Raw genomic sequence first — 25,204 nt, forward strand, 5'->3', positions numbered from 1 at the left:
GCAAATAAGTTTTTAACTTTTTCTTTTTAAATTGGCACCATAGTATAGTGGTTGGGCTGTGAATCAGCACTCTGCTGGTTCCAATCCCACTACTGCCATGAGCTCAGCAGGTGGCCTTGGGTGAGCCAGTCCTCTCAGCCTCAGCTCTATTGTGGGAATAATAACGCAGATTTTCTTCACTGCTTTGAGTGGGGCGCTAGTCTGTCTAGAAGAGTGGTATATAAGCCGTTGTTGTTGTTATTATTATTATATAGGCCTAGGTGCCTTCTTAATAATCTACAGAGCATGTTCCACAGCTATCTTGGTGTTGCCACAGACAAATTCCCGTGTCTGTATGATTCAAAGGTCTCCAAAATGGTGACAAATCAAGCATGAGTATCACTCCCACCCTACAGTCACTCCATTGGCTACCTATCAGTTACCGTGCTCAGGTCAAGGTATTGGTTATTACATACAAAGCTCTTCATGGCCTTGATCTGTCATACCTGCGAGACCGCCTCCCTCCCTATGTTCCTCTACGACAGCTTCGCTCATCTGAACAGGGTCTCCTGCAGGTGCCAGGCTGCACATGGGCGAAATCAACTGTGGCCTGTACAAGGGCTTTCTCTGTGGTGGCCCCTACCCTGTGAAACAGCCTGCCTGAGGAGGCCAGGAGAGCCCCCACTCTCCTGGCTTTCCGCAAATGATGCAAAACTGAATTATTCAAAAAGGCTTTTTACTCAAATGGGAGGGCTGTATTGTAGGGAGGGGGTCTCAGATGCTTCGCTAATGAGTTAGGGGGACCATAGACTTCACCACTCTGTTGCCTTACATATTATCTATTGCTTTAAATGTGTACTCCTATGTACTACCTGTGCTTTATGTTGTCTAATGGCAATCCTAGAAGTGATTATGTTCTGTTCTAGTATTTTCTTCTACTTTGTATTGGATTCTTGCTAACTCTGTCTTTTAAAACCTGTATCTATTTACCCTATGGCATTGTTTATGGAAATGTCCTTGACACTGTATGGAAATGTACTTGATACTGTACGGAAATGTTGATTATACTAAGCTTGTACTGTGTAATCCGCCTTGAGTCTCAGTGAGAAAGATGGACTATAAATGACATAAATAAATAAGCCACGGGGACAGGGCTGTCAAACAGCATCCACAGTGTCTGAACTAGGCTGCAAGCCAATTTCAGTGTGGTTTACATCAATACCGCATGTATACTGTGTGTTGTCCTCTGATTGTAGAGCATCTGCTTACTGGCACCATCTGCTCCTAGCGGTGGCAATACGGGAAGGTAGATTTGACGTTTTCTAGGAGCTGTGAACACAGGAGTTTTAAAACACTAACACCCAGTGCACGTGGCATGAGACGAAAGATAGCTTTTGCTACATAATGCTGTTGCTTGATTAAAGCCAAGGAGGTAAGTGCTTGCCTGGGAAATTGTCTGGGCTCCCTGTAATTCATTAATTCTCTCTCTCTCTCTCTCTCTCTCTCTCTCTCTCTCTCTCTCATACACACACACACACACACACACACAATTTCAAAGGAAGAACAGGTTGCAGTGCAGTATGTCACTAGATGCAACATGGGAAGGGGTGGCTTCAATCCATCACTCAACCGAGCTGTTCCCTGCCATGCCAATACTCTGTGTTGCTATGAGAAGCTTTGTCAGTGGTGTTGCATGTAAGTTTTGTGTGAGTTGCACAACTTGTGTTACACACATGCACATGTGAGACAGGCATGAAAGCAATCGCGTCTGTATTTTCCACCAGTTGGTACCTCTCTGTTGTTCCCTTGCTGTCCTGTGGTTTTCGCGATGAACGATTCCATTATTGTGGTGCATGTTAATGTTTCGTTGGGTGAAATATGTGGACGTGGCTGGCTTTTCACCCGAATCTTCCAGCAGTGGAAACTTACTGCTTTGCTGGCTTTCCCTTCCGCATACCAAGTGCCCGAGGCACTTCTAAACTGCCAGAGTGCTTTGACGTACACTTCAGAACGAGTGTTTAATATGCAGCGCTTTGCGGTGAAGAAACCAGGCAGCTCTGCAAATGTGTGTGTTGGTTTAACTCCAGCCCAACCAGCTTGTGACCTCTCAAGAGGGACTGTATGAGGACGTGAGTCAGATCTCCTCTGTTTGCTGCTTGCTCAGACTCCAAAATGAAAACCTGGCAGGCTTGGTGAGACCAAAGTTGAGCAGGCCTGGTTGACGGAATACATCTTTTATCCTTCTTGATATTTTTGCAAGTTTTCCAAAAAAAAAGTGTGTAGTGTGTGATGGGGGGGGGGTGTATCATGGGGGTGGTAACTTTGTATATAAATTTGCAACAAGAAAGCAAATTCAGATTTTTTGTGGCAAGATGCTTTATTTTTCAAAATAAAGCGTTTCCAAAATGTTACACTTTATTTTTCAATAACAGATCCTGCAAGCCTGTCATAAATACAGTGGGCTCAGAATGGGCTAAGTTTAGTACCCCAGAATATGTTTTCAGTCCGAAGCCTGGATTGGGGGACATTTGAAATAATGCAAAAAGCATGCCTCCCTAAGCATGCCTCCTTAAGTGTGAATCCCCAGTTCAAACTTTGCTTTTGACACTAACTTGTGCAGGGGTAGGGGCCTTAGGTGAGCCACTCTCTCTCAGTCCTTTCGCCTGAGCATCTCAAGACCCAGGGTGGGTAACAACAGAATGAAAATAATTTGATACAACAAATATTAATACTAACAATAGACTTAAAATCATTAAAAAACAATATGCCCAAACAACTTATGCCTCAACTAGCAGAGATTTTCTCTTTTACCTAGGCTCAAGCTGTTCAGAACCAAGCTCTGTTTTCTGGGAGGCTGCCCCAAAGATGGAGCAACTGATGAAAAGGAAAAAGGCTCCACCATTTAGGGAATGAAACTGCAGTATCTAACCCGTGAATGGTATAATTAATACCAGATAGCACTTGGATCACTCTGTTTTGCACAAAGAGAAGTTTGAGCTTATTTCCGTGGTATGCGCTTGCTACCTACCCGTTACCAGAATCATGGGCGCTGTTTTCCTGTGATCTGATGTTCCAGTATCAGAAAATCCTGGGCAGGTCCAGTAAGCTAGGTGGTTCCTGCATTGTTGCCCTCCTTCTAGCCGAGTGATCACTTATTATTTTATGTACTTCACTTATACCCCGCCTTTCTTCCCAGCGGAGACCTAAAGTGGCTTACATTGTCCTCTTCTTTTCCATTTTATCCACACAGCAGCCTGGTGAGATAAATTTAACTGAGGGTATATGACTGGCCCAAGGTCGCCCGGCGAGCTTTAACGGCAGAGTGGGGATTCGAACCCAGGTCTCCCAGAACCTAGTCTGGATCTATAGGATTGGGGTATCTGCATGATCCTTGCAGTGGTGTGAGATCTCCTTGCCAGGGAGGTGGCTCTCATGCTATTAATGTGAAGTGAAAATAAGATTGATGACCATTCAATCTTAAGAGTAAACAAAGTAGATTTTAGTAGCAGATAATCTTTCTGCTAATATTTCATTAGGATTCTGTTGGGCAATCCACTCTTCTAACAGTTGAGTTGGCTTTTGCCTTGGAACAAATCATAGCTCCTTGTAATCACAAGATAATAAAGCTTTCTGCCAGAAGGTGTGCACCTTGAAACCCCAACAATAGAAGTGCTTCTCTGAGTGAACGGGCAATAGACAGGACATTTTTCCTTATTGCTCTTATGCCTGTTTATATAGTGTTGCTGAGAGGATTTGGGGAAAAAAAAGATTAAGAGTATTTTAGTACACATAAAAGACTTCTTTGTTTGCTCTGGAGAAATTAAGGGATCATATTAAATGGAGGTGAACTGAGTTATGGGCTGTGGTTTTATTTTTTAAGGCAGTGGTTTTGCAGTTGGACTGGTTGACAATAAGTGGATGGATTAGTAAAGAGAGTTCAGCCTTTTGACTAGAATAGTTCTGAATGCCATAATCAGCCTTTTCTACACCCACGGAGAACTCAGTTCAACATGTGTAACCAGCACACAAACTCACAAGGAGCATCTGGAACAACTGAAGTACATCCAAAGCATAAAACGGGAGTTATACCAAAATGGGGAGTGGTTAGTAACTTTGGGGACAAGTTAAAAATGGTTATCCTAACCTGGGTGGGCCAGGAAACCCCTTTGTCATCAGATCCCAGAAGCTAAGCAGTGTTGGCCTTGGTTAGTAATTGGGTGGGAGATCTCCAAAGAAGATCAGGCAATGGCAAACCACCTGTTAGAGCCAAGATACAAGTGATGAATTACAGGAGGAGGAGCATGTGAAGGGAGTCACAATGTTAGCCGGGAAGCTGAGTTATAAAAGACATTGGAAGGCTTTGTTAATTTTCTCTTTCTACAGAGCCAGGGAGATTACTGCTCAGAGGGTTTGTTAATTTCCTCTTTGCCTCTGGAAGGCTCTGTCAGTTTCACCTCCCCTTCTAAGAGGCCAAGAGGAAATTAAAAAACCTTTTGAGCTGCAATCTGCTGATTCTGTAGAGAGGGGAAATTGACAGAGCGTTCCGATCTCTTTTAAAACTCAGTTTCCCGGCTAACATTGCGACTCCCTTCACATGCTCCTCCTCGTGTAATTAATCTCTTGTGGCTTGGCTCTCAGTTTTTTGCCTTGAAAACTCCAGTAGAGGTTTGCCGTAAGTCAGCTATGACTTGACAGCAATTTCCACCCCCAAGAATGTTTGTAGAGGACTAAAGGGGAATATTGCCATTGTATAAACTGAGCAGAGAGCTGGCAGTGGGGGAAGGGTTAAAGCCAGCTCTGCGTTGGTAGAGGATGGAGGGCAGGAAGAATTGGTGCTGGTTTCTCCACACTGGTCCCACACTTTCTGCTTCGTTGGAGGGGGGTGGGTATTTGTCTTCACTTAAAGGGGAATATGCCTGAAAGCCCAAGTTCTTGCTGTACAGGTTGCCCACTGCTCTTCAGAAACTAGGGGGAAGAGGTAGCGGGAAATCCACTGGATTTTGTTGTCAGCGTAGAGAGAGCCATTTCTTCCCCTCTTCCTCTCCCACACCTGAATGTGGTTTATTGTGTTGGGATGTAGTGTCAGAGCCAAAAGGAAGGTACAGCGGTGTTGCATTGGCTTGGCCCGCTCCCAGCTGTAAGCCTCTCAGCTCTAGCTTTTTATCTCTCGTTAAACCATGCTTAATTATTCCATACCGCATATAATTTTACATTGTTTTAATAACTGTTGGCACATTATGTGATTTTCAAATGTTTTCACACCCTCTTCAGATTCCCTCCCATTCCCTAACCCACGTTACACTACTGATAGTATTATATAATTTCTCTCTGTGGTCATAATGTCCTTGTTTCAGGTAAGATACTAGGAGCCTGCAACAACGTGGTATGGGACTGAAGGTCTCTGCTTTGTGTAGGAAAAGCTGTGCAGTTTGGCTGTGGGTGAGGGGGAGGGAAGTTCACTTGGCCTTTCATCTCCTAATCCCTTCTGCAGATTGCTTATGGCTCCAGGAAGTGCCTTCACCAAATCAAGAGGGACGGTATGTCATTGTGAGTGGAACTTTGGGTTTGGCTAAAGAAGAGCTGAGTTCAGGTCTCTGCGCTGTTCCTTCAAGGACAGTGCAGCCTCATCCAGAGTAAATCTTTAGTAGACCTTGCACTTGCCAGTAGCACCTCCATCCTGTTAGGATTAAGCTTCGGTTTAGTAGCCTGCATCCTCTCAAACTGCCTCCTGGCATCGGTTCAGGATGGAAGGAGGGAATTTAGGACAGGGCGGGATGTTTTTTCATATTATGCCGAGCTTTTGGAGCAAGCAAAGGCGGGGTGTGTCTTGGGGGTCCCTCTGCTTCCTCCAAAGAGGTGGAACACAAGAATGCCCTTTTCTAGGTGAGCATGGAGGGGTATCTCCCAAGCAGCAGCCATCATGCATGGTGTGCTGGACTGGTGGGTGGACCTGTGGCATTCCCTTGCTTCAGGCCTCCACATATGCTGTTGCTTGGAAGAAAGACAGGCATAACAAAAGCCTCTCTCACGTCTGGGCAGATTTGTATTGGGATAGAGTTCCCGTCATGGGGTTTGTTGCACGGTTCTTTTCTGCTTCCCTCTGGCACTAACCTTTCAGGCGAGAAACAGCATAGCCTGCAGTGATGGCTGCCAGTTTCTGCTCTATTATCATGCTTCACTGACATGTTTAGGAGGTTTTTTTTTATGATCCAGATTAGTAGTAATTTGCATACTAGAATCTGAAGCACGTCCCACAAGGTTGTACTAATTACTCAGTCTTTACACAACTGGCCTTGACCTGGCAGTCATGAAAGATTCTAGATGGCTGAATTCTAGATGTTCTAGTTGTACCAGAATTGTGTTGATAAAATGCTTCTCCATCTTCCTGCATCCAGAAAGTATCTTACTATATCCTGACAATACCCACAAAGAATTGAGACCTATTCAGAGCAAAAACAGAGAGGCCAATTTAGGGCTTTACAACTGGTCTACCAAAGCTGAAGTGAGAATTAATTGAAAAGCAGGTTAATGATTGGCCAAAACCAAAGCAAAGACAGCTGTACATTTGCATGAAAATAATCAGTGGTGGTTAGATATTAAGGCTGAAAGTCTGGCATTCATTCCAAAGGCCAGTCTCACATACATCAGCACATGTGCATAGACTGAAGGAAGTGTACATTTCCAGTGGATATTTTATTAATTTAAGAGTGCTTACTTGTTTCCCCCCATCAGGCTTCCTTTTATGTCTTAAAGAGCAGTCTTGCACACACAAATCCACTGTTTGAAGGCCTTGTCATCAGTGAACCCCATACCAGGAAAAGTCTCATATTTGCTTAAGCAGGCTTTGACCAATTTTCTTTGTCTCTAGGAGCAGAACTACAAGTGACAAAAGGCACAGGTTGGACACTTGTCAGCTTCCCTCAAGTTTTGATGGGAAATGTAGGCAGCTTGGCGGAATGTTGAACAAGTGACAGTGGAAAAGTCCATTGGGCAGCAGTCGGAGAGCCAAGCTGCAAGACCAGGACGCCTACATTTCTCATCAAAACTTGAGGGAAGCTGACAAGTGTCCAACCTGTGCCTTTTGTCACTTGTAGTTCCGCTCTAGGAGCAAGTCCCTAAATTCTGAAGCCAGACTCATTTTTTCAGCCTTCAGGGCTTCATATTTAATGACATTTCCTCCCTAATAGTTGCTACCACAAAACCCAATACTAAACTCTTCACAGTTTCTGTGAAGCTGTGAGGAGTTTTGTAGTATAGAGATGACCTTGGTCGCTGTCACCACAACAAAAAGCTAAACTCCAACCTAGCTTAACTTCTCCCCGGTTTCTCATGATTTCATTAGTGCTTTAAAAAGCTGAATTAATTGAATATTTGAGCCAATACAGAAAACATCTGATAAAGAAAGGAATTCCTTCACCACCATTGAATGGTATAATGTTAAGTTTACATATAAACATGAAATGGCAAGAACTTCATGCACATTTATTTTTACATCGTATAACGAAACATTCTGATGCAAAATAATAAACAAGTTTTAGATTGCATCCAGCCAGCTTTTTTTGCTCAATCACAGCCAATTCCCCTCCTTATTATCACCCCCATAGAATATGGCTTTTGTCTATGAGTCCTTCTTGTCTATTTATCCCATCCCTTTTGTCCCAAAATATCCTTTTTGATGGTCAAAGGGGACTCCTTTCTCCATTGGTGGTCAAATGCTCCCATTTTCACAAGTGGAAAAAATGTTTGTCTCCAACCCTTTGAGAATTACTGAGAGACTCTACAAGAAAAACATTTCTGAAAATACTAAGAGCCACATTGAAATTTCTAGGTACTGTAGCAACCTGGCACCTGGGATTTTTTGAGCCCTGGGCTGTAAACTATTAGTGATGCTTGAAATCCATAATAGCCTCAGAAAGGCAGTGTGAGGGGGGTGGGCTGTAGATAAGGCTGTGGTTGACTCCCCCCCCCTACAGTCACCACTGGCGCCAGGGTTTCTGGCGCCCGCAGCCAACATGTGTGTGTATGCAGAGCGTGCGCGCACCCCTGGCTTACGTGATGATGCCACCACGTGATGATGTCATCACGCAACAAAGCCGGAGCCATTGGCTGGGGCAGCGTGCGGAGGCTGCCCACGCTCCGCATGCTGCCCCGGCTGCCTGCCGTGCCTGGCCCACGGCTGCTGCGCCTGGCCAGGGGCGTGTAGTGGCAGCAGCAGTGCGGGGCTGGCCGGTGGCGGCTGTGGGCCAGTCACACCAGCTCTGTGGTGCACGCCTCTGCCCCTGGCACCCCCTCCAGTGCCCCCTCTGGTGCCCCAGTGCCCGTGGTGCCCGCCTCACCACCTCAGTGGTGGCACCAGCCCTGCCTACAGTTTCTCTCGTTGAGAGTGCTCCATCCTCAGTTGCTTTTAGCTCCAGAAAAGGAGAGTTACTGTATATTGCAGCACCTTGAGTCTGTTTGGGGGTGTATGTCTTGCTAAATTACATGTTGAGGTATGGACCCCCCCTAGCATCACCTGTCCTGAAGTGACTATAACTTGTGCTGGCGGTGAGAGAAATTTCAAGTGGTTTCTGGGTGTCAAGTTGCAGAAATTAGGTGGAAATCCTGATTTTTAAATCACAACAGATTTGTGTAAGCAAAGGAGAATGTTCTTGCTATCTTAATGAAATTTCTGTGTTCAGTTGTGTATGGTATAAACTATTTTTGACACAGCGTAGGCATCAGTGGGGGAAAAATAACAAGGGTAAAATTATTTTTGGTTTGTTTAGGAAAAAGGAAGGCAAACAACAACGTAATACCTTTTGTTAGGACCAATTTGAATGCCTCCAAATGCTGAGCTAGCTTGAGAGTTTCACGGGCCTTTTCGTGAGGCAGAATGCGGGGAGGGGGCAGAGAAATGCAAATATGGCTGCTGGGATAGGGAACGTTGGAGGCTAATGTGAAACATCTGAGGCTCTTTCCTTCAGATTCAGAAGGCTCATTGCACATTGACTAAAGCTGCTTTCACACGTTCGATAATGCACTGCTGTCAATGTACTTTACCGATTGTTTGCAACTGGATTTTCCTGTGTGAAACAGGAAAATCCATTTGCAAACAGTTGCTAAAGTGCATCGAAACTGCATTATCCAATACATGTGAAAGTAGCCTGATAAAGTGAAAAAGACCACCAGTTGTACCAAAGCCCCCCCAGGAGAAAAAGAAATAATGCCTATTTTCCTTTTGAAAATATGCACACCAAAAGTTACCCAGTTGTATTTCTAGTGCTTTTTAGAACATATAAGTAAAGCAGAGAGTTGAAGTAAATAAAATGTAAGGAAAGTAGAGAGCTGAAGTAAATAAAAACATAGTCTAGGAGGTTTGGGTTCTTTCCTCAGGGAGCTCAGCACGGTATACGTAGTTCTTCCTCCCTTTTATCCTCACAACAACCTTGTAAAGTGGGTGAGGCTGAGAGTGAGTGACTGGCCCAAGGTTACCCAGGAAGCTTTGCGACAGGGTGGGAATTTGAACACGTAGCTCCCTGATCCTAGTTCACACCACACCAAAATAGTTCTTGGCTGAGCTACATCCAGACACAGGTTGGGGAGTGCCGTGTTGCTTTTTGTCCCCTCCCTGATGGCCCCATTGATTTGAACTCTTAACCAAAGAGAATCAGGGAGAGGCCGTGGCTCAGTGGAAGAGCATCTGCTTGCCATGCAGAGGGTCTCAGGTTCAATCCCCGGCACCTCCTGTTAATGGGACTAGGCAGTAGGTGATGTGAAAGACCTTAACCTGAGAATTTGGAGAGCTGCTACCTGTCTGAGTAGACAGTTCTGGCTCTGAGGGACCAGCAATCTCATTCAGTATAAGGCAGCTTCATGCGGAACTCAATCCAGGTAGGGTGGGAACCGGGCTGCTGCCTTCCTTCCCTCTGGCCACAATGATGGACGCTGGGGGAATGTGTGGGGAGCCTTCAGCTGGACCTGAATCCAAGCACAATGGGGAGGTGCCCAGCCTGCTGAAAAGCTGCCTGTGCGATGATGCCACTTCCCAGAAGCAGAAGCACGGGGCATGCGTGTGCTTCGCGCAAGCACAAGGAACATACGAAGAGCGAAGAGAAAGTGAGCGCCAGGTCCCCCCCCCCCCCCACACACACCTGGAGCAACCCTAGTCTTAGGTCGCTTTCACACAGGTTCGGATAATGCACTTTCAATGTACTTTAGCGATTGTCTGCGACTGGGTTTCCCCACTGAAAAATTCACTTGCAAACGAAACGAATTGAATGTTCATCGTCCAACTTGGGTGAAAGTAGCCTTAGCGTACAGTCAAGTCCTCAGGAGTGACTTCAGTGGAGCCTATTTCTGGGTAAACTTTCACAGGGTCTGGCAGTGAAAGGAGGGCTGGAAGAGGGAGGGAAATTAACTCTCTCTATCAATCAGCTGCCTATTTATTTAGTTCGTGCTCCATAATTCGGTAGCAGGCGCGTTCCCCTTCTGCAGCACAGTAGCTCTGTGTGTGTTCAGTGCCTGCTCATGTTCCTTGCCAGGACAGGTTCCTCGCTGAGTGCTCTTAGGGAGGCGGCGCACCCAGTCCTGCGAAGGAGTGGTTTATATTGCTTAACTCCAGCTCTCAAATTGATTTGGGAGTGGCACCAGTTGGCACTCGCAGGTGACCCTTCAGTCTTCCGTGTGCAGCCAGCCGGTAGACGCGACTCTTTTACACACCGAGGTGGGTAAGCCAAGAGGATTAAGGGAAGGGGCAGGAACTGTGTGAGGAAGGCTCACATAGGGAGAAATTTCAGGAGAGCTTTTAGGGGTTTTTGTAATAAACAGAAAATTGGGGAAAGTTTTGATCTCTTCTTCTTAAACTGGGTTGGTGAAGTTGGTGAATTGAAATCACTCTAAAACAACATCTAACTCTCATTAGGGGCTATTAGGCTAGGATCTGGGTGATCCCAGCTGGAATCCTAGCTGTGCCATGGAAACTTGCTGAGTGAGCTTGGGCCAATCATATATTCTCAGTATGGCCTACCTCACAGGGTTGTTGGAAGATTAATGGAGGAGAAGAGACCAATGTAAACTGTTTCAGGTCTTCACTGGGGGGAAAGGCAGGGTATAAATGAAGTAAATAAATATAAATCAAGTTTCTTGTGGTTGTATAGCTGGATGTCATTTCTTCCCAATACAGGGACTAAAAGCTAATTGTTCTTCAGATTATCGTTTTAAAATAATAATATACTTTTGCTGGCTTGCTTCACTGAAATTGTTCAACACAAGAATTGTCTTTGTTGGCTATTTGGCTATTTTTGTTTCTTTTCCTTTCATTGCCTTCTCAAAAGAACCACCTTTCCCCCTCCCGTAAGATGTTCATCGTTTTCACCGTTCATAGGTAAATGCATTTATTTTGACGGAATGTTCCCAGTTATTTGTCTTCAGCTCCAGTAAGATTGCCTTGTCCTTTTGTGGATGGATTTTATATAACTTATAAAACTGGGGCATTTACTCAAATGGCTTCAAGGACTTACATAACTTGTGCACGTGTGTGAAATCTTTCTTTGGACCTGGGTAGCATTCACAGAGCTGTTGTATAGATCATTGCTATGTACAAGCCTTCAGATCAAGCAAGGTAGATATGGGCTGGCCCATGATCTGAAATCTACTGTTGGTGCCCAGTTCTGTCTGCCTTGTACTGGCAGAGGTTAGATTGATGTCCAAGCAGGACAGTGCTTTCTTGGCTATGACCCTCAGACTTGGGAACTCTGTGTTCCAGGACATACACCTTGTCCCCTTCCTTTTGGCCTTCTTCTAGTCTAGAAAAAAATTATTGTTCAGAGAACGTGTAGTGACAGCTGAATTGATTCCATGATGCGTTGTTGATTTATCTTTCTGCTGCCCATTTGATTGGCGGCAGCTAATGTTACTGTTTTTCAGTGTTAGGTAACCTTTGCTTTTACTACTTGACTGCCCTTATGATATACTTCTTTGCTCCTGTACTTGTATTGTAGCTGTTTAATTCTGTTTTCATAAACCCTTGTGACCTGCCTTTGAGTGCTTTTGTAATAGAAAGATGTGGTAGAAATATTCGAAAAGAACTAAGTGGGCATTTCACAGGCTACCCAGAGGCAATCTAGGATCTTCCACTCAACAAGGAGCTTTCTGACATACGATACGTGTGTTTGCAGACATACATTTGTTGTATTTATGCTTTGCCTTTCTAGGTGTGTACTTGAGGCTGTAGTCAGACAGCAAAATTAGCTACAGTGAAGTTAAAACGTGCACAAATCTGGCTTATTGCCAGGTTCACGTCTTGCTTTTCATTCCTCCCTCTTCGTTTTCTTACGCAGAGAATCTTGGTTAGAAACTTACTCTAGCTACCCTTTGTTCAACCCATGTACAGGTTGATCAAAGCCAGTTTCCTTCATAATTAGCCAGAATTCCAAGCCAGGATTCAACTTTGACTAAGCTACAAGTGACGAACGACACAGGTTGGACACTTGTCAGCTTCCCTCAAGTTTTGATGGGAAATGTAGGCATCCTGGTCTTGCAGCTTGGCTCTCCGACTGCCGTCCAATGGACTTTTCAACTGTTACTTGTCCAACATTCCGCCAAGCTGCCTACATTTCCCATCAAAACTTGAGGGAAGCTGACAAGTGTCCAACTAATGTCAGGCGTCACTTGTAGTTTGGCTCTTAGAGACCTGCCTAGTGGAGATAAAGTAGTGTATTTACTTTATTTACTTCTCTCCAATGGGCAGTTTATATTGTTCTCCTCTCCTTTAGCTTTCAGAACTGCTTTGGTCCTACCATGGCCATAGCTGCCCGTCTTGCAGGTTCCCAGTTCTCTGCAATGCCAGAATGCGAAACTACATCCACCTGTCATCGGATATTGGCTGCTTCCACACACTTTGGATAATCCACTTTCAATACTCTTTAGTGAACATTTGAAACTGGTTTTCCATGTGTGGAACAAAAAATCCACTTCAAAAGGATTGCGAAAGTGCATTGAAAGTGCCTTATTCAACGTGTGTGGAAATGGCCATTGTGTGATTTGGCTCTTTAAAGCACAGTGGTGTTGCTGCACCTCTGGTTTCAGCTGCTTCCTCCTGGAATCTCTGAAGGATGTTGTACTACTAGGGGCATCTTGAGTGCTTGCATATAAATGCATGCCCATGAATGCATTCTGTAGCTTCCAGGCTGTCACTTCACAGGCCACCAGGCGTGTGAGGTTTGCTTTGAACCGCTGGTTACGCATCCTAGCACGTAGTTAAGCAACCCGAAACAAACGCTGCCTTGGGGCAGGACAGGCTATTGCAGAATAGATGAATACATTAGTGTACAGGTGGAGAGAGGCTCTCAGCAACATGGGGAAGGAGTCAGTGCTGCAGTAGCAATCCCTGCTGTGAGTAAAATAGGGTGTTCCTTCTTCAGTCCAGGGTCATGTTACCATGGATCAAAAATCTTATGAGCATTAGAAAAGGAGGATGAGGAGACGGCAAGGGAAGGACATTTCAGTGATTTAGCCTATCGGCAGGGATTACAGACATTAAACTAGTGGCCTGTGAGAGAGAGAGAGAGAGAGAGAGAGAGGTGAATATATTTTTTTTACTTCATATATGCACTGCCTTTCTTCCCAACGGGGACTCCAAGCAGCTCACGTTGTTCTCCTGTTCTCTGTTTTACGCTCAAAGCAGCCCTGTGGGGTAAGTTAGGCTGAGTGTGTGTGATTGACCCAAAGTCACCCAGCAAGCTTCCATGGCAAGAGATTCGAACCAGGGCCTCCTAGATTGTAGTCCAAATTGCCTCTTCCCTCTGCTCTTCTGTGTTTGACCAGTCTCTGTATCAGGCATCTGAAGAAGAGAACTTGATTCTCGAAAGCTTATGCTAAAATAAAATTGGTTAGTCTTAAAGGTGCTACTGGACTCTTTTTGATTTTGCTACCACAGACTAACACGGCTAACTTCTCTGACTCTATTTTTTCTCTTTTTAAATTTTATTTTTTCAAAAAATACAAAACTTAAACTCTCTCTAATGGCACAGCTCCTAGTCTATAGGATGTAAGTTAACCGCACTAGGGTTACCAGCCTCCAGGTGTTGCCTAGAGATCTTCTGGAATTACAACTGATCTCCAGGTGACAGAGATCGGTTCCCATGGAGAAAATGGCTGCTTTGGAAGATGGACTCTATGGCATTAGACCATTCTGAGACCCCTCCCCTCCCCAAACCCCACCCTCTCCAGGCTGTACCCTCACGAATTTCCAAACCTGGAAACTCTAAACCACACTGAACTACAAAGCAGAATTTTTACCTCTTTTGAATATTTTATTTTCTATAATTTATTTATTTAATCGTTCTTTGGATTCTCCTCATGTCTCTCATATTCAAACAGGCCCAAAATAGATTTGGCTACTGGGACTGTAATAGCTGGGTCAAAAAAACCACTGAGCAAAAACTGGATTTTTTTTTTACTGTATCAGCAACTGGTGGATCAATCAGCTGTGTTCTAATTGCTTATATCTTTGACCAAAAAATAAAACATGCTCCATAGTTTCAATAGAACCCAGTTCCACATCCACATAAACACAGTCCAACGCTCTAATCGCTGCACTGCTTAGGTGAGATGTAACTTGAACTCTACGTCTCTGCTCTGGCCAAGGAGGGAATTGCAAGGAGAACAGACAAGGAAGCTGTCTTGGTCCACTGGGCCCTGGAAAAAGGTTCTGGGTTTGAGGAGCTACTTGACCTTGCCTGCCCTTGATAGCGTGACAGTCAGGTGTTGCAGAAAGAGATCAGAGCTTGCTGATTGGTGGAGGCAGAGCGGTCCAAGGGGCAGTTTCATAGGTCTCTAGTGGCGTTGCCCCATCATAAATGATCATTAAAGTAACTGATGGAGAAAAAGGGTTATTACCATTTATCCTACTTTCTATTGAATGGCTGCCATAAGCAAACTTTAAAAAAAAACCGTGAGTAAGCTCATTTTTAATCTTTTAGCCACTGCAAATATATGGGTGGCACAGAACTGAGATAGCAAGGAGTTCTCTGTGTTTCAAAGCGGGAGCAGGGATTATCAAATAAAACTTTCTGAATGAAAAAACTGAGAGGGATAACCGACATTTCAGGGCCAGTCCTGCTAGCCTGAATTGAAGCAACTGCCTTAAACTAAGCATATATTCCCTCACTGAATTATGACCTTTTCCATCTGTAGCATATCTTTATGGGTTTGGGTAGGGTGAGAATCCCGCCTTGCTGATGGCAATTTCCTAGCAAAACATGCGGGACTAGGCCAGAAGTGAAGCTCAGCCTTTTTGAAGAGTTCCTATTAATTGGAAGGTGGGACTGGGAGTAGGGTTGCCAGCCTCCAGGTGGTAGCTGGAGATCTCCTGGAATTACAACTGATCTCCAGGCAACAGAGACCAGTTCCCCTGGAGAAAATGGCTGCTCCAGAGGGTGATCTCTATGGCATTATACCCCACTGAGGCCCCTCCCTTCCCCAAACCCCACCATCTCCAGACGCTGCCCCCAAATACTCCAGGAATTTCCCAACCTGGACCTGGCAACCCTAACTGGGAGTTGGTTATGAACTAGAAAAGTCCTAATAGGAAAAGAGAAAGGCAGGAAAGGGATACCATTTTGCAGGTTTTTTTCATGATACCTGAATGGCTGAAGCGGCCACTAGTTCTGGATGTCTACATCCTGCTTTCTAGTATTTAGGGTGATGGGCTGATCTGTTGATGCAGTGTCATGGTACAGAACATAAGTTATGGAACCAGAGAGTCTCTGACTGAAATCTTTGCTCAGCCATGAATCTATTGGGAGTCCTTAAGCTTCAGCACGACAGACTCAGATTGCCAGGTAACAACAGAGAAGGTTGTCCTTCAGCCATGGCAGCCCACCTCCTGGTGAGAGTAATGCTGAAAGGATTAATGACTGTGATTACTGTATAAAATTGCTATTTTATGCTAAATTGTTAACAGGCAATCTAAGAAAGGCTATGCCAGATGAGTTCTGTTAGTCTTAATACCGCTGTTCCAGTCACCTGGCATTCTGAAGTCTGTTGCCTTGAAGAGGCTGTAGGTCAGGGCCTTGTTGGCCTTTGAGTTCATTTGGAATTCTGAAAACACTGAATGGACAAAATGGCTGCCCTTGGGGCACCGCTGGCACCAACTACAAAATGGCTCCTATGAGGGCTGTGACCAGTTATAAACTGTTGGAGGCTCCTGAGCCAAGTATCCTTGTATGATGGAGGCAGGTGTTTCTGAATGGGCACTCCTTAAAGACACAGTGGTGCTCTCTGTTCTGAAGCACCTCTTGCTTTAATGAGGACAATGATATGTTCTTTGTTTTGGGGAAGGACAGAAGCGAACATGAAGAAACACAATGGCGGGTACCGTGTAGTTAGGGTTGCCAGCCTCCAGGTGGTGGCTGGAGATCTCCCTGAATTACAACTGATCTCCAGGCCTCAGAAATCAGTTCACCTGGAGAAAATGGCCACTTTGGAGGGTGGACTGTATGGAATTATACCATGCTGAGGTCCTTTCCCTCCTCAAACCCTGCCATCTCCAGGTTTCACCCCCCAAATCTCCAGGAATTTCCCAACTTGGAGATGGCAACCCTACATGTAGTGGGATCTCTGCTCTAGACCATTATTCTAGTCTGTGCAGTGATGGTCTTCCAAATTTGATTGCCTAAGTTCACGACTGAAGTGGGGAATACAGAGATTCCTCTAACATTTTTCCCGCAAAGTAGCTTCCTTTTTCTGACTTGCATAAAAACTTATTTTTATTATTTTATTTTATTCCATTTGTACCTTTGTTTTTCTCCCCAGTGGGGACCCAAAGCAACTTACATCATTCTCCTCTCCTCCATTTTTACCTCACAACAACCCTGTGAGGTAGGTTAGGCCGAGAGTGTGTGACTGGCCCAAAGTCACCCATTAAGCTTTCTTGGCAGAATGGGGAATCGAACCTGAGTCACCCACATCCTAGTCCATCACTCTAGCCACTACACCGGACTCTCTCTCTTGAGACTTGGCAATCTTGGGCGACACTACATTATGGGGTGTGTTGCATGTTGTCATGATGTCTGCTGTCTCCATCCCTTGAGATCATTCAGTGAGCGAGGAAGAAAGGAATTCTTTCATATTACGTAAGAGTTGCTGGGGTGTTGGTGTGTAGGGGAGAGACAGCAGCGGAGTGCTCCGAAGGCTTCCTTCTGTCGCTTTACCTCTTGCACTCTCAGTGCAGCAATAAAAGTCAGCTCTCCTCTTACATAAGCGGTTCTCATACATGAGATCCCATTAAGATAATTGCTGACTGTGTGTCAGGTTTGTCATGCCAGAATCCGACAGTCGCTCGACAGTCACCCTTTCCAGGATATCCATCGAGCACCTGCTTGTTGCAACGAAATAGGCACAACTTTTTAGTTCCCTGTTACATCTCATCAAAATCTTGGGGAAATGGGTCAGAGAGAATCTGATGCCTGAAGGCTGCAGAATAAGCAAAAGCTAAATTTGTTTTTTGAGGGGAGCATGGACACAGAGGGCCTGTCCTGGTGGTCACCTACCTAGCCTAATTGGGGCAGAGGGACACCCAGAGCAGGGCCTCAGCTGACATCATTAGCAAAGGTGCAGCTTTGCCGAGGACAAGGTTGGGGACCATGAGTACTATGTAAGCCATATCTTAGGTATGTTCTTCTCAGTAAGGAACTCGAGGGAATGAGGTACTAAGTTTTTGCCTAGCCTACCTCACAGAGAGCCAGGGATTGATTCCCCACTCCTCCACTTGAAGCCAGCTGGGTGACCTTGGGCGAGTCACAGTTCTCTGGAGCTCTCTCAGCCCCAACCACCTCACAGGGTGATTGTTGTGGGGTAATAATAACATACTTTGTAAACCACTCTGAGTGGGGATTAAGTTGTCCTGAAGGGCGGTATATAAATCGAATGTTATTATTATTATTATTATTAGCCTACCTCACAGGGTTTTTATGAAAATTAAAATGGGAAGGGTGTAATGTATTGGTCGAACGCTAGCTTGCAAGAGAACTCAAGGCTATGCTATCATTGGTTACTAATTACGGATAGCAGCCAATCAGGGGAACAAGATAGAGACCAATCACTGAGCTGTAAATAAGTTACATTGTAGATGGGTTATGCAAACAATGGTATTGTAAAGTATGTGTTCTCATTGGCTATCAGTTATTCTGGGGGCGGAGCTGCTGTATATATATTGAGGGGTTCTGTTCAGTTTGTGTTGTGTGTGTTCCTGCTAAATAAGGAGCTGTTGATTTACCTCAAGTCTGAACCCACTATTTAATAAAGGGAGACCTGTGGATTGGATCCCATGGAAGGGAGCGGTGGTTTTTGCTGATTCCTCCCACCTGTGACAGACCAGTCTTTTGATATTTTTTGGGAGAATGCAAGCCTGTGTATGTCGCTTTTGAACTCCTTGAAGGGGAGGACAGGATAAAAACATACTAGGTAGATAGGTTCAGGGAGAATCCTTGATTTGTACCTGACCTATGCTGCTTTCTCACGTGCTACATTTTCAGAGGACATTGATAGCCATAGTTCCTCCCTTCTTGGACAACTGATTTTTTGCTGACTGCTATTTAAATCTCTGTGCAAACCCAGGGATTAGCAGTTCTTTCAGAAGAATAGAATAAAGCAGGCTTGCCATTTGCCTACTGGCAGTGGATAATCTGTCCCCCTTGGCGCCAGTCCCCCGCCACTAAGAAACCGAGGAGTGGGAGGGGGGAAAATAACCTCCACAGTATTGCTCTAGGAATTTCCCAGTATCTGTGTGATCTTTACCATAGAGATTAGGCGGACATTCCTAGAGCACTACTGGAAGCGATATCACATCCTCCCCAAACTCCACCCACCTCAGGCACTGCCTTCAAAATCTTCTGGCATTTTCTGAGGCAGTTGGCAGTCCTTTGAGCCAGCAACCCACTTCCTACTAGACCCAAAAGTCGATTCTAGAGTTTCCTTCCCACACTGGGCAGTATTCACTCATGTCCTCTCCTCAGCTGCAGCCTGAAGTGGTACCGTTCAGATAGAGATTCATCTCCTCCTCTGTTCTTTGAGAAGCCTGATTTTTCCGTGATGTGAGCAAGGCAAAAGTACACTCCTTTGGGGCTTTGGCACCCAACCTCTTTTAACTAGAGTGCAGCTACCAATTTTTTGAGCTTACAAATTCTGGAAAAGAGGCAGCCATGCAGTTTGTGATCAGCATAGGGGCAGAGCCCATCACAAAACCTGTGTATTTCTGGAAGTGTGCCATTGTTTTAAAAAAAGTGGTTGAAGGACTTGGAAAATTGCCTTTTCTTCTTGTTTTTCTGATAGCTGGCCAGAGCGAAAAAAATCCAGCCAGCCACCGTTTGTGCACCCCCTTCCCTGGGGTTGGCATGACTTATGGAGAGGAGAGGCAGATGTCACTTCTTGCTCTCTCCAGAAAAAGTTAATTGCACATCATGATTAACAGTCCTTTTGTCGCACCATTGTGCTGTTTTGTGGTAGAACAATGGCGCTTCCCACCCCACACTGAGCTGCATGTTAGCCTTGCAGCAGCTCGGCTCCTTCTTGTTTTGGGTGCAAACTTATAAATCCATGATAACATCCACAAGATGCTACAGAGAAAACAAACACAGCTATGCAGCACAAAAGTTCACTTTGCCCTTGGCATGTGAAATGAGTTATTGAGAGAGATCTTATTTACTTGATAAAGTTCAGATTGTTTAGAGAAATCTTTGCATTTCCAGGGCTAAGATGGAAGCCACTTCTTACATCCTTGTGTTTCCAGGGCTAAGATGGAAGCCTTGTAGTGGTTTGCAGTTAGAAAAGTAACAATTGGGGGAATCCATAAGCACTTGCAGCGGGCATCTCATTTTCTCTTGTATCACCCCGCCCCGTCTCCTCCTGTCCTTCCCTGGAAGCCCCCATAGCCTCCTCCCCTTTTCCTGCTTTCTTCTTCCCTTCCCACTCAGCAGCCAACTAACCTTTATCTGCCTTTCTGTCTCAAAATTTCCCTCCTTCTCTCCACCCAGTAGCTTCTCCCTGGGAAAAATCTGGCTGCATTGCATAATAGCCACCACTGTAAGGCTGAGACGAGCCCAGTAGTTGCCAGCGTGTTCTCCTCCACCAGGGGACATGACAGAGAAGGGGCACAGGACCACTTCCAGGGTTGTTTTGGTGTCCCAAGTTCACCCCTGCTGTCCCCCACAGCTTTGCTTTAGAGAGATCTCCCCTTATCTGTCTCTAGCTACATTTGGCAGATAGTCTGGGCACTTGCGCTCCACTTGTGCTCCACTTGATGATCAAGGGGAGTGCAAGTAGAGCGCAAGTGAAGAGGGAGGAATACACGTGAGTCTGTTCACTTGCCGTTTAAGTGTCATTCGTCACTTGTAGCTTGGCCCAGACTAACTATATGGGGGCAAACTTCTCAAGATGTATTGGTTGAATATCAGACAGTAATTTGTATGGATCCTGTTACCCCAGGAATCAGTTTTCTTGGGGACAGAAAGGATTGTTGTGGTGAGGGAACTTTGGAAAGATCCACAACCCTTCAGCGCTTTCCACTGACTTATTTTGGAATCCAAACCACCATGTACTATTAGGGTTCCTAGGACTCCTGCTACAGTGGGTAGGTTTGCCAGATCTCCTAGTCTCACCAGTGGGAGGAGGGTCTTGTTACTTACCTTACCTGAATTCCCGCGTGTGTGAGCTCCTGTCTTATGTGCGATGACATTATTGCACTGCCCACAGGAGTGCTCCTACATTTTGCATGGAGTTGATTCTTTGAGAATCAGGGCCAAGCTACAAGCGACGAATGACACTTGAACAGCAAGTGTATTTCTCCCTGTTCATTTGCCCTCCACTCAATCCATTTGCCATTCAAGTGTCATTCGTCACTTGTAGCTTGGCCCTCAGTCTGTTCGGGGTGGCTGCCGGTGGTGGGTGTCAGGTGGTTTGCACCCTTCCTCTGGTCAGCGGTGACCAGTGGGCAAATGGCTGGGAGTTTGCCCACCACTGGTGGGCACCTGGGAACCCTAACAGTGGGAGACCTCCAGCCCTCATCTTCCAGGCTCCCTCTGCTGCCTGGACAGAGTGAAAGCAAAAAGGGAAGGAGCTGCAAAAAGGGAAGCTGCGATGTCACTTCTGGCCACCTAGCCAGAAGTGATGTCACACATCACTGCACCACTTTAGCAAACCTCCAGATCCCCATGATAAAATCATTGGGTCATGTGACAAGAAGTGATGTCACGTCGCTTAAATCCCACCCCCTTAAATTTCTTATATGTATGAATGGCAAAATGGGGTTAATGGGATATGTCCCTCCTTTAACTGTGAAGGGGTCACAGAAAACATGGCTTTCTGTTTATGTTCTGTAGGACCTAAATCTTAAAGCTGGAGCGTGTGCACACTCAGTGCAGAGTAGCCACCCATTCTTTAATGTGTAAGGAGTTTTAAGCTTTTAAGGGGGTTTCGGTCTTGACGATCATTCCTTTTCAGTCAGTTTAATTTTGTTATAATTAATTAATATTTTTAATGCTGTAATGATTGAATGCTTATTGTTTTAACCTTTAATTTTGATCTTACAAAGTCTCCTTGAGCTCAGGATACAAACCTTACAGTGATGTGAGATGTAAATAAAATAAGATGTCATGTATAAAACATTAAGGGATAGTTTAGGGAAAGGCCACATGTTAGACTTGGATGGTGTCTCAGTTGAGGGGGGAGGGGGATCTTTGGCACTTTAAATTGTCCACAGAGGCAGAATTTAAATCCACAAAGTGACTGTGTCTAGTGTACAGTTTGTTAGATGCAGACTGACCCAGGAGAACATTAGAAAGGTCAGTAGAGAGAGCTGAGGAGCAGAAGAGGGAGCGACAAGTAACGCTTTGAGGCTTTATTCAGAAAAGGAAGGTACTGGAGTTCCATTTTCATGGGGGCCCAATGTAGTTGGAACGGTTCCCTTTTGTTCCATCCTAATGAATCGGTAATAACTGGTGTCAGATTGACAATATCCTGTCAGACCAGTATCCACATTCCACTTTGTGCCCATGATGGGAAAGTGATTACAAGTATAAAAAGATGACATCTTGAGGGTTCATTCCTCTGTGTTAAGTGATATCAAATATCCTTCACAAAGGGCAGAGGTGGAAGTGTCCCTTTGCTAACACTTTCAGATGTGCTTTGGTTTTTCAATCACTCCTGGCAGCAAATGGAAGCTGGCCATTTATGTCTTAAAAGCTTTTTCGTGGTGTACGTTTCTGCAATTAATCTCTTTCTCACCTTTGTGTGCAAAGCGGAGCTGGAATGCCAAAGGTGTATTTAGTATCTTTGAATTCTGAAATGCATTTTCATGTAAACAGAGCAGAGAAAAAGGCTGTGATCTAGATAGGGAGGCCGGGTCACACTGAATACTGCTCTTTGGGGTAGATAAGCTACCGTTCTCCTAGGTGTTTACTCGTGATGTAAAACAGATGGCCAGTCATGGGGGATGACCTTTTAACCTGCTCTCTGACTCCCTTAAGATGGTGTCTGTGGATCTGTTCCTCAGTTCCTCCTTCTTGGAGTCAGATGAAGGGAGCTTAGACTCTCCAAAGCTTCTTGGAAATCAGTGGCTTTACTTTCCATAGCAGAGAGATGCGTTCAGAGTCTTTTCTGTAGAAGACTTTGCTTTGGGCCACGTGTTTCCCACGCTGTAGATATTCTTGCTGGAAAACTTGGTAAGGGGAAATCCATGACAACATGTTTACTCTATCAAGTCTGGTCTTTTTCAAGGACTTCATTTTGCTTGTTTTAAGTACACTGACGCTATAACTTCTAAAAGGTGTGGTCTTTATTTCATTGTAATTCTTCTCGCGCTCGTCATTTACAGATCTATTTTAAGACCGTACTTTCTGTTGATTTTTTAATAGGAGGAGTCTCGTATCCTTAGAGTGAAAGTTGTTGCTGGAATAGATCTAGCCAAGAAGGACATCTTTGGAGCCAGGTATGTATGTTGCTGTTTATATGGATTGTGTAACAACAAGCCCTATGATGATCAGGGCAGCAGCTTGACTTTGCATTGGTATTTGCAAATAGGGTTACAGCTAGGGTTGCCATTCCCCTGCCGGGGGCGGGGGATCCCCAGATCCCACCCTTCTCCCCTTGCACCCACTTACTTGGCTGGCAAGTGGGGTGCACTCCCTGGAGTACCCCCTCTCCGGGCAGCATGGCGCGCCTCTGGGCAGGGGCCGCACTCCTGTGCCGTGAGAGCGGGCGGTGGCTGCAGTGAGATGCTGCAACCGTGGTGGTGGCAGTGGCAAAATGTTGCAACTGTGGCCACTCACTCTCACTGCTGCTGCCGCCTCTCGCCACCGCGGCCCCTGTGTGCCAAATTACAGTGGGCCACGGTTGCAGCGAGAGTGGGCGGCAGTGGCAACAAGGGCCCCCTTTGACCCGGGGGTGCCCTTTGACCCCGTGCGATGATGTCACTCGCAGAAGTGATGTCATTGCGCGAGCCTGGAGTGCGCTTGCAGAAAAAGGAAGCCGGGGTAAGTACTGGCTCCCAATCCCCCGCCGGGAGACTATAGGGACCTGGAGATCCCCGGGCAACCCTAGGTACAGCTCTAAATTGGGAAATTCCTGTAGATTTTGGGGGTGGAGCCTGGAGAAGGCAGGGTTTGGAAATGGGAGGGACCTCAGCTGGTTGTAATACCATAGAGTCCACATTCCAAAGTAACCATTTTCTCCAGGGGACCTGATTTCTATGGCCTGGAGATTAGTTGTAATTCTAGGAGATCTCCAGCCACCACCTAAAGGTTGGCAACCCTAGTTGTAAAATGTAGAAAAAAGGTGGCAGGGCAGAAACAAACTATGTGGCATGAATGGATTATATTTTGCTTGGTGAGTTTTTGTACATTAATGTTCTGCCTTGCTGGCCTGCACACTTGTTTTCTGCTCTGGCCTTTGGTTGATGTGGTTGCTAAATAAAATTAACCATGTAATATCCAGTGATACAGCCTTCTCACAAGCATTCCCTGCCTGGGTTGTCTCATCCATGCAGGCAACTCTAGAGGTGAATGGTTGGTGGGGGTCAACACAATAGTGCAATATCCAGTTATATGGCCCCACTGTTTTTTGTTCTAGACCATGGTCCCCAATCTTTTTAAGCATGTGAGCACCTTTGAAATTCTCTAGAGGGTGGTGGCTGTAGCCACCAAATGCCTACCTCAGGAAGCAGAGTAAACCACAAATTGGCTTCCATGGGAGGCAGAGCCGCACATACACCTGCAGAGGAAACTCAAGTGCTTGGGAAAAGAGGGATAATTTAAAAACATATACTGGAAAAGAGGGGTTAACTCACACTGAGTAATCCGCCTTGAGTCTCAAAAAGTGGACGATAAATGAAGTAAATAAATAAATAAATCTGCATAGCCAATTAGAAGCCCTGCTGTGCAAGAACTCAACCCACTTTCTAAAATTACTCGGTGGGTGCCAGGAAAGGTGTCCGTGGATGCCACAATGCCCACAGGTGCCATGTTGGGGACCCTGCTCTAGACAATGTACAACTGGTCATTTTACCTCACATTTCCTTAACCTTTTTTTTAAAAAGGCATGTACTTAAGGGTTGTGGTAGGATTGCCAAGCCCCCGGTGGACAGTGGGGGAGATAAGGTGTGGGAATGCAGCATTAGGGGAGGTGAAACATGTTCCTGCTCCGCAGCACCCCTGCATGACATCATTACCAGCACAATGCAGAAATGTCAGGTCACGCTGGAGGTCTGATTGAGCCAAAATACTAAATTCAGGGCTGGTTTTAAAAAATTGCTCCCCAGTTTGGTATTTGGGGTCAGTTTGACTCCGGGAATGACCTGTCACTTCCATGTTGTGCTAGGATGATATCATTCCTGGTGCAACGCGGGACGGTCCAGAGTGTATGCACAAGTTGAGTGCCCCACTCTGCAGTATTCATCCGCACAACCCTTCCATCCCCTGCTTTCACTCTTGAGGGACTTGGTTTTGGTGATATGCAGTTACACACTGAACAAACAGACTTGGGGGATTTGTCAACAGAAAGAGAAACACGGGGAGTACTTCTAGATAGGAAGCCCCTATCCAAACCTCTCCCCAGCCTTTCATTCCCTCGGAGGCCTACGGAAAACCAGTGCCTCATTTCCTATCTCCCTCCTCATTGACCACCTGGGTATAACAGCACTGAGCTACCTGAAAGAGTTGTTGTACTAAGATGATGTTTGTGGTGTGCACTATGG

The 25,204-nt window shown here is 45.5% G+C and overlaps 1 protein-coding gene across 6 annotated transcripts in view; it reads left to right on the forward strand.

The window, feature by feature from the left end:
* NEDD4L (NEDD4 like E3 ubiquitin protein ligase) overlaps nucleotides 1–25,204 on the forward strand; it is a 334,192-nt gene that overhangs the window by 76,423 nt on the left and 232,565 nt on the right. For 5 of the 6 annotated variants that reach the window (XM_054987386.1, XM_054987387.1, XM_054987388.1 and 2 more), the window contains exon 2: nucleotides 22,869–22,942. In XM_054987386.1, the coding sequence (XP_054843361.1) occupies nucleotides 22,869–22,942 (74 nt within the window). Of the gene's footprint in view, nucleotides 1–10,635; nucleotides 10,682–22,868; nucleotides 22,943–25,204 lie in introns of those variants that run through there. The other variant, XM_054987391.1, reaches the window with a different exon arrangement.

Source organism: Eublepharis macularius, chromosome 8 (assembly GCF_028583425.1).
Source record: "Eublepharis macularius isolate TG4126 chromosome 8, MPM_Emac_v1.0, whole genome shotgun sequence".
NCBI lineage: Eukaryota > Metazoa > Chordata > Lepidosauria > Squamata > Eublepharidae > Eublepharis > Eublepharis macularius.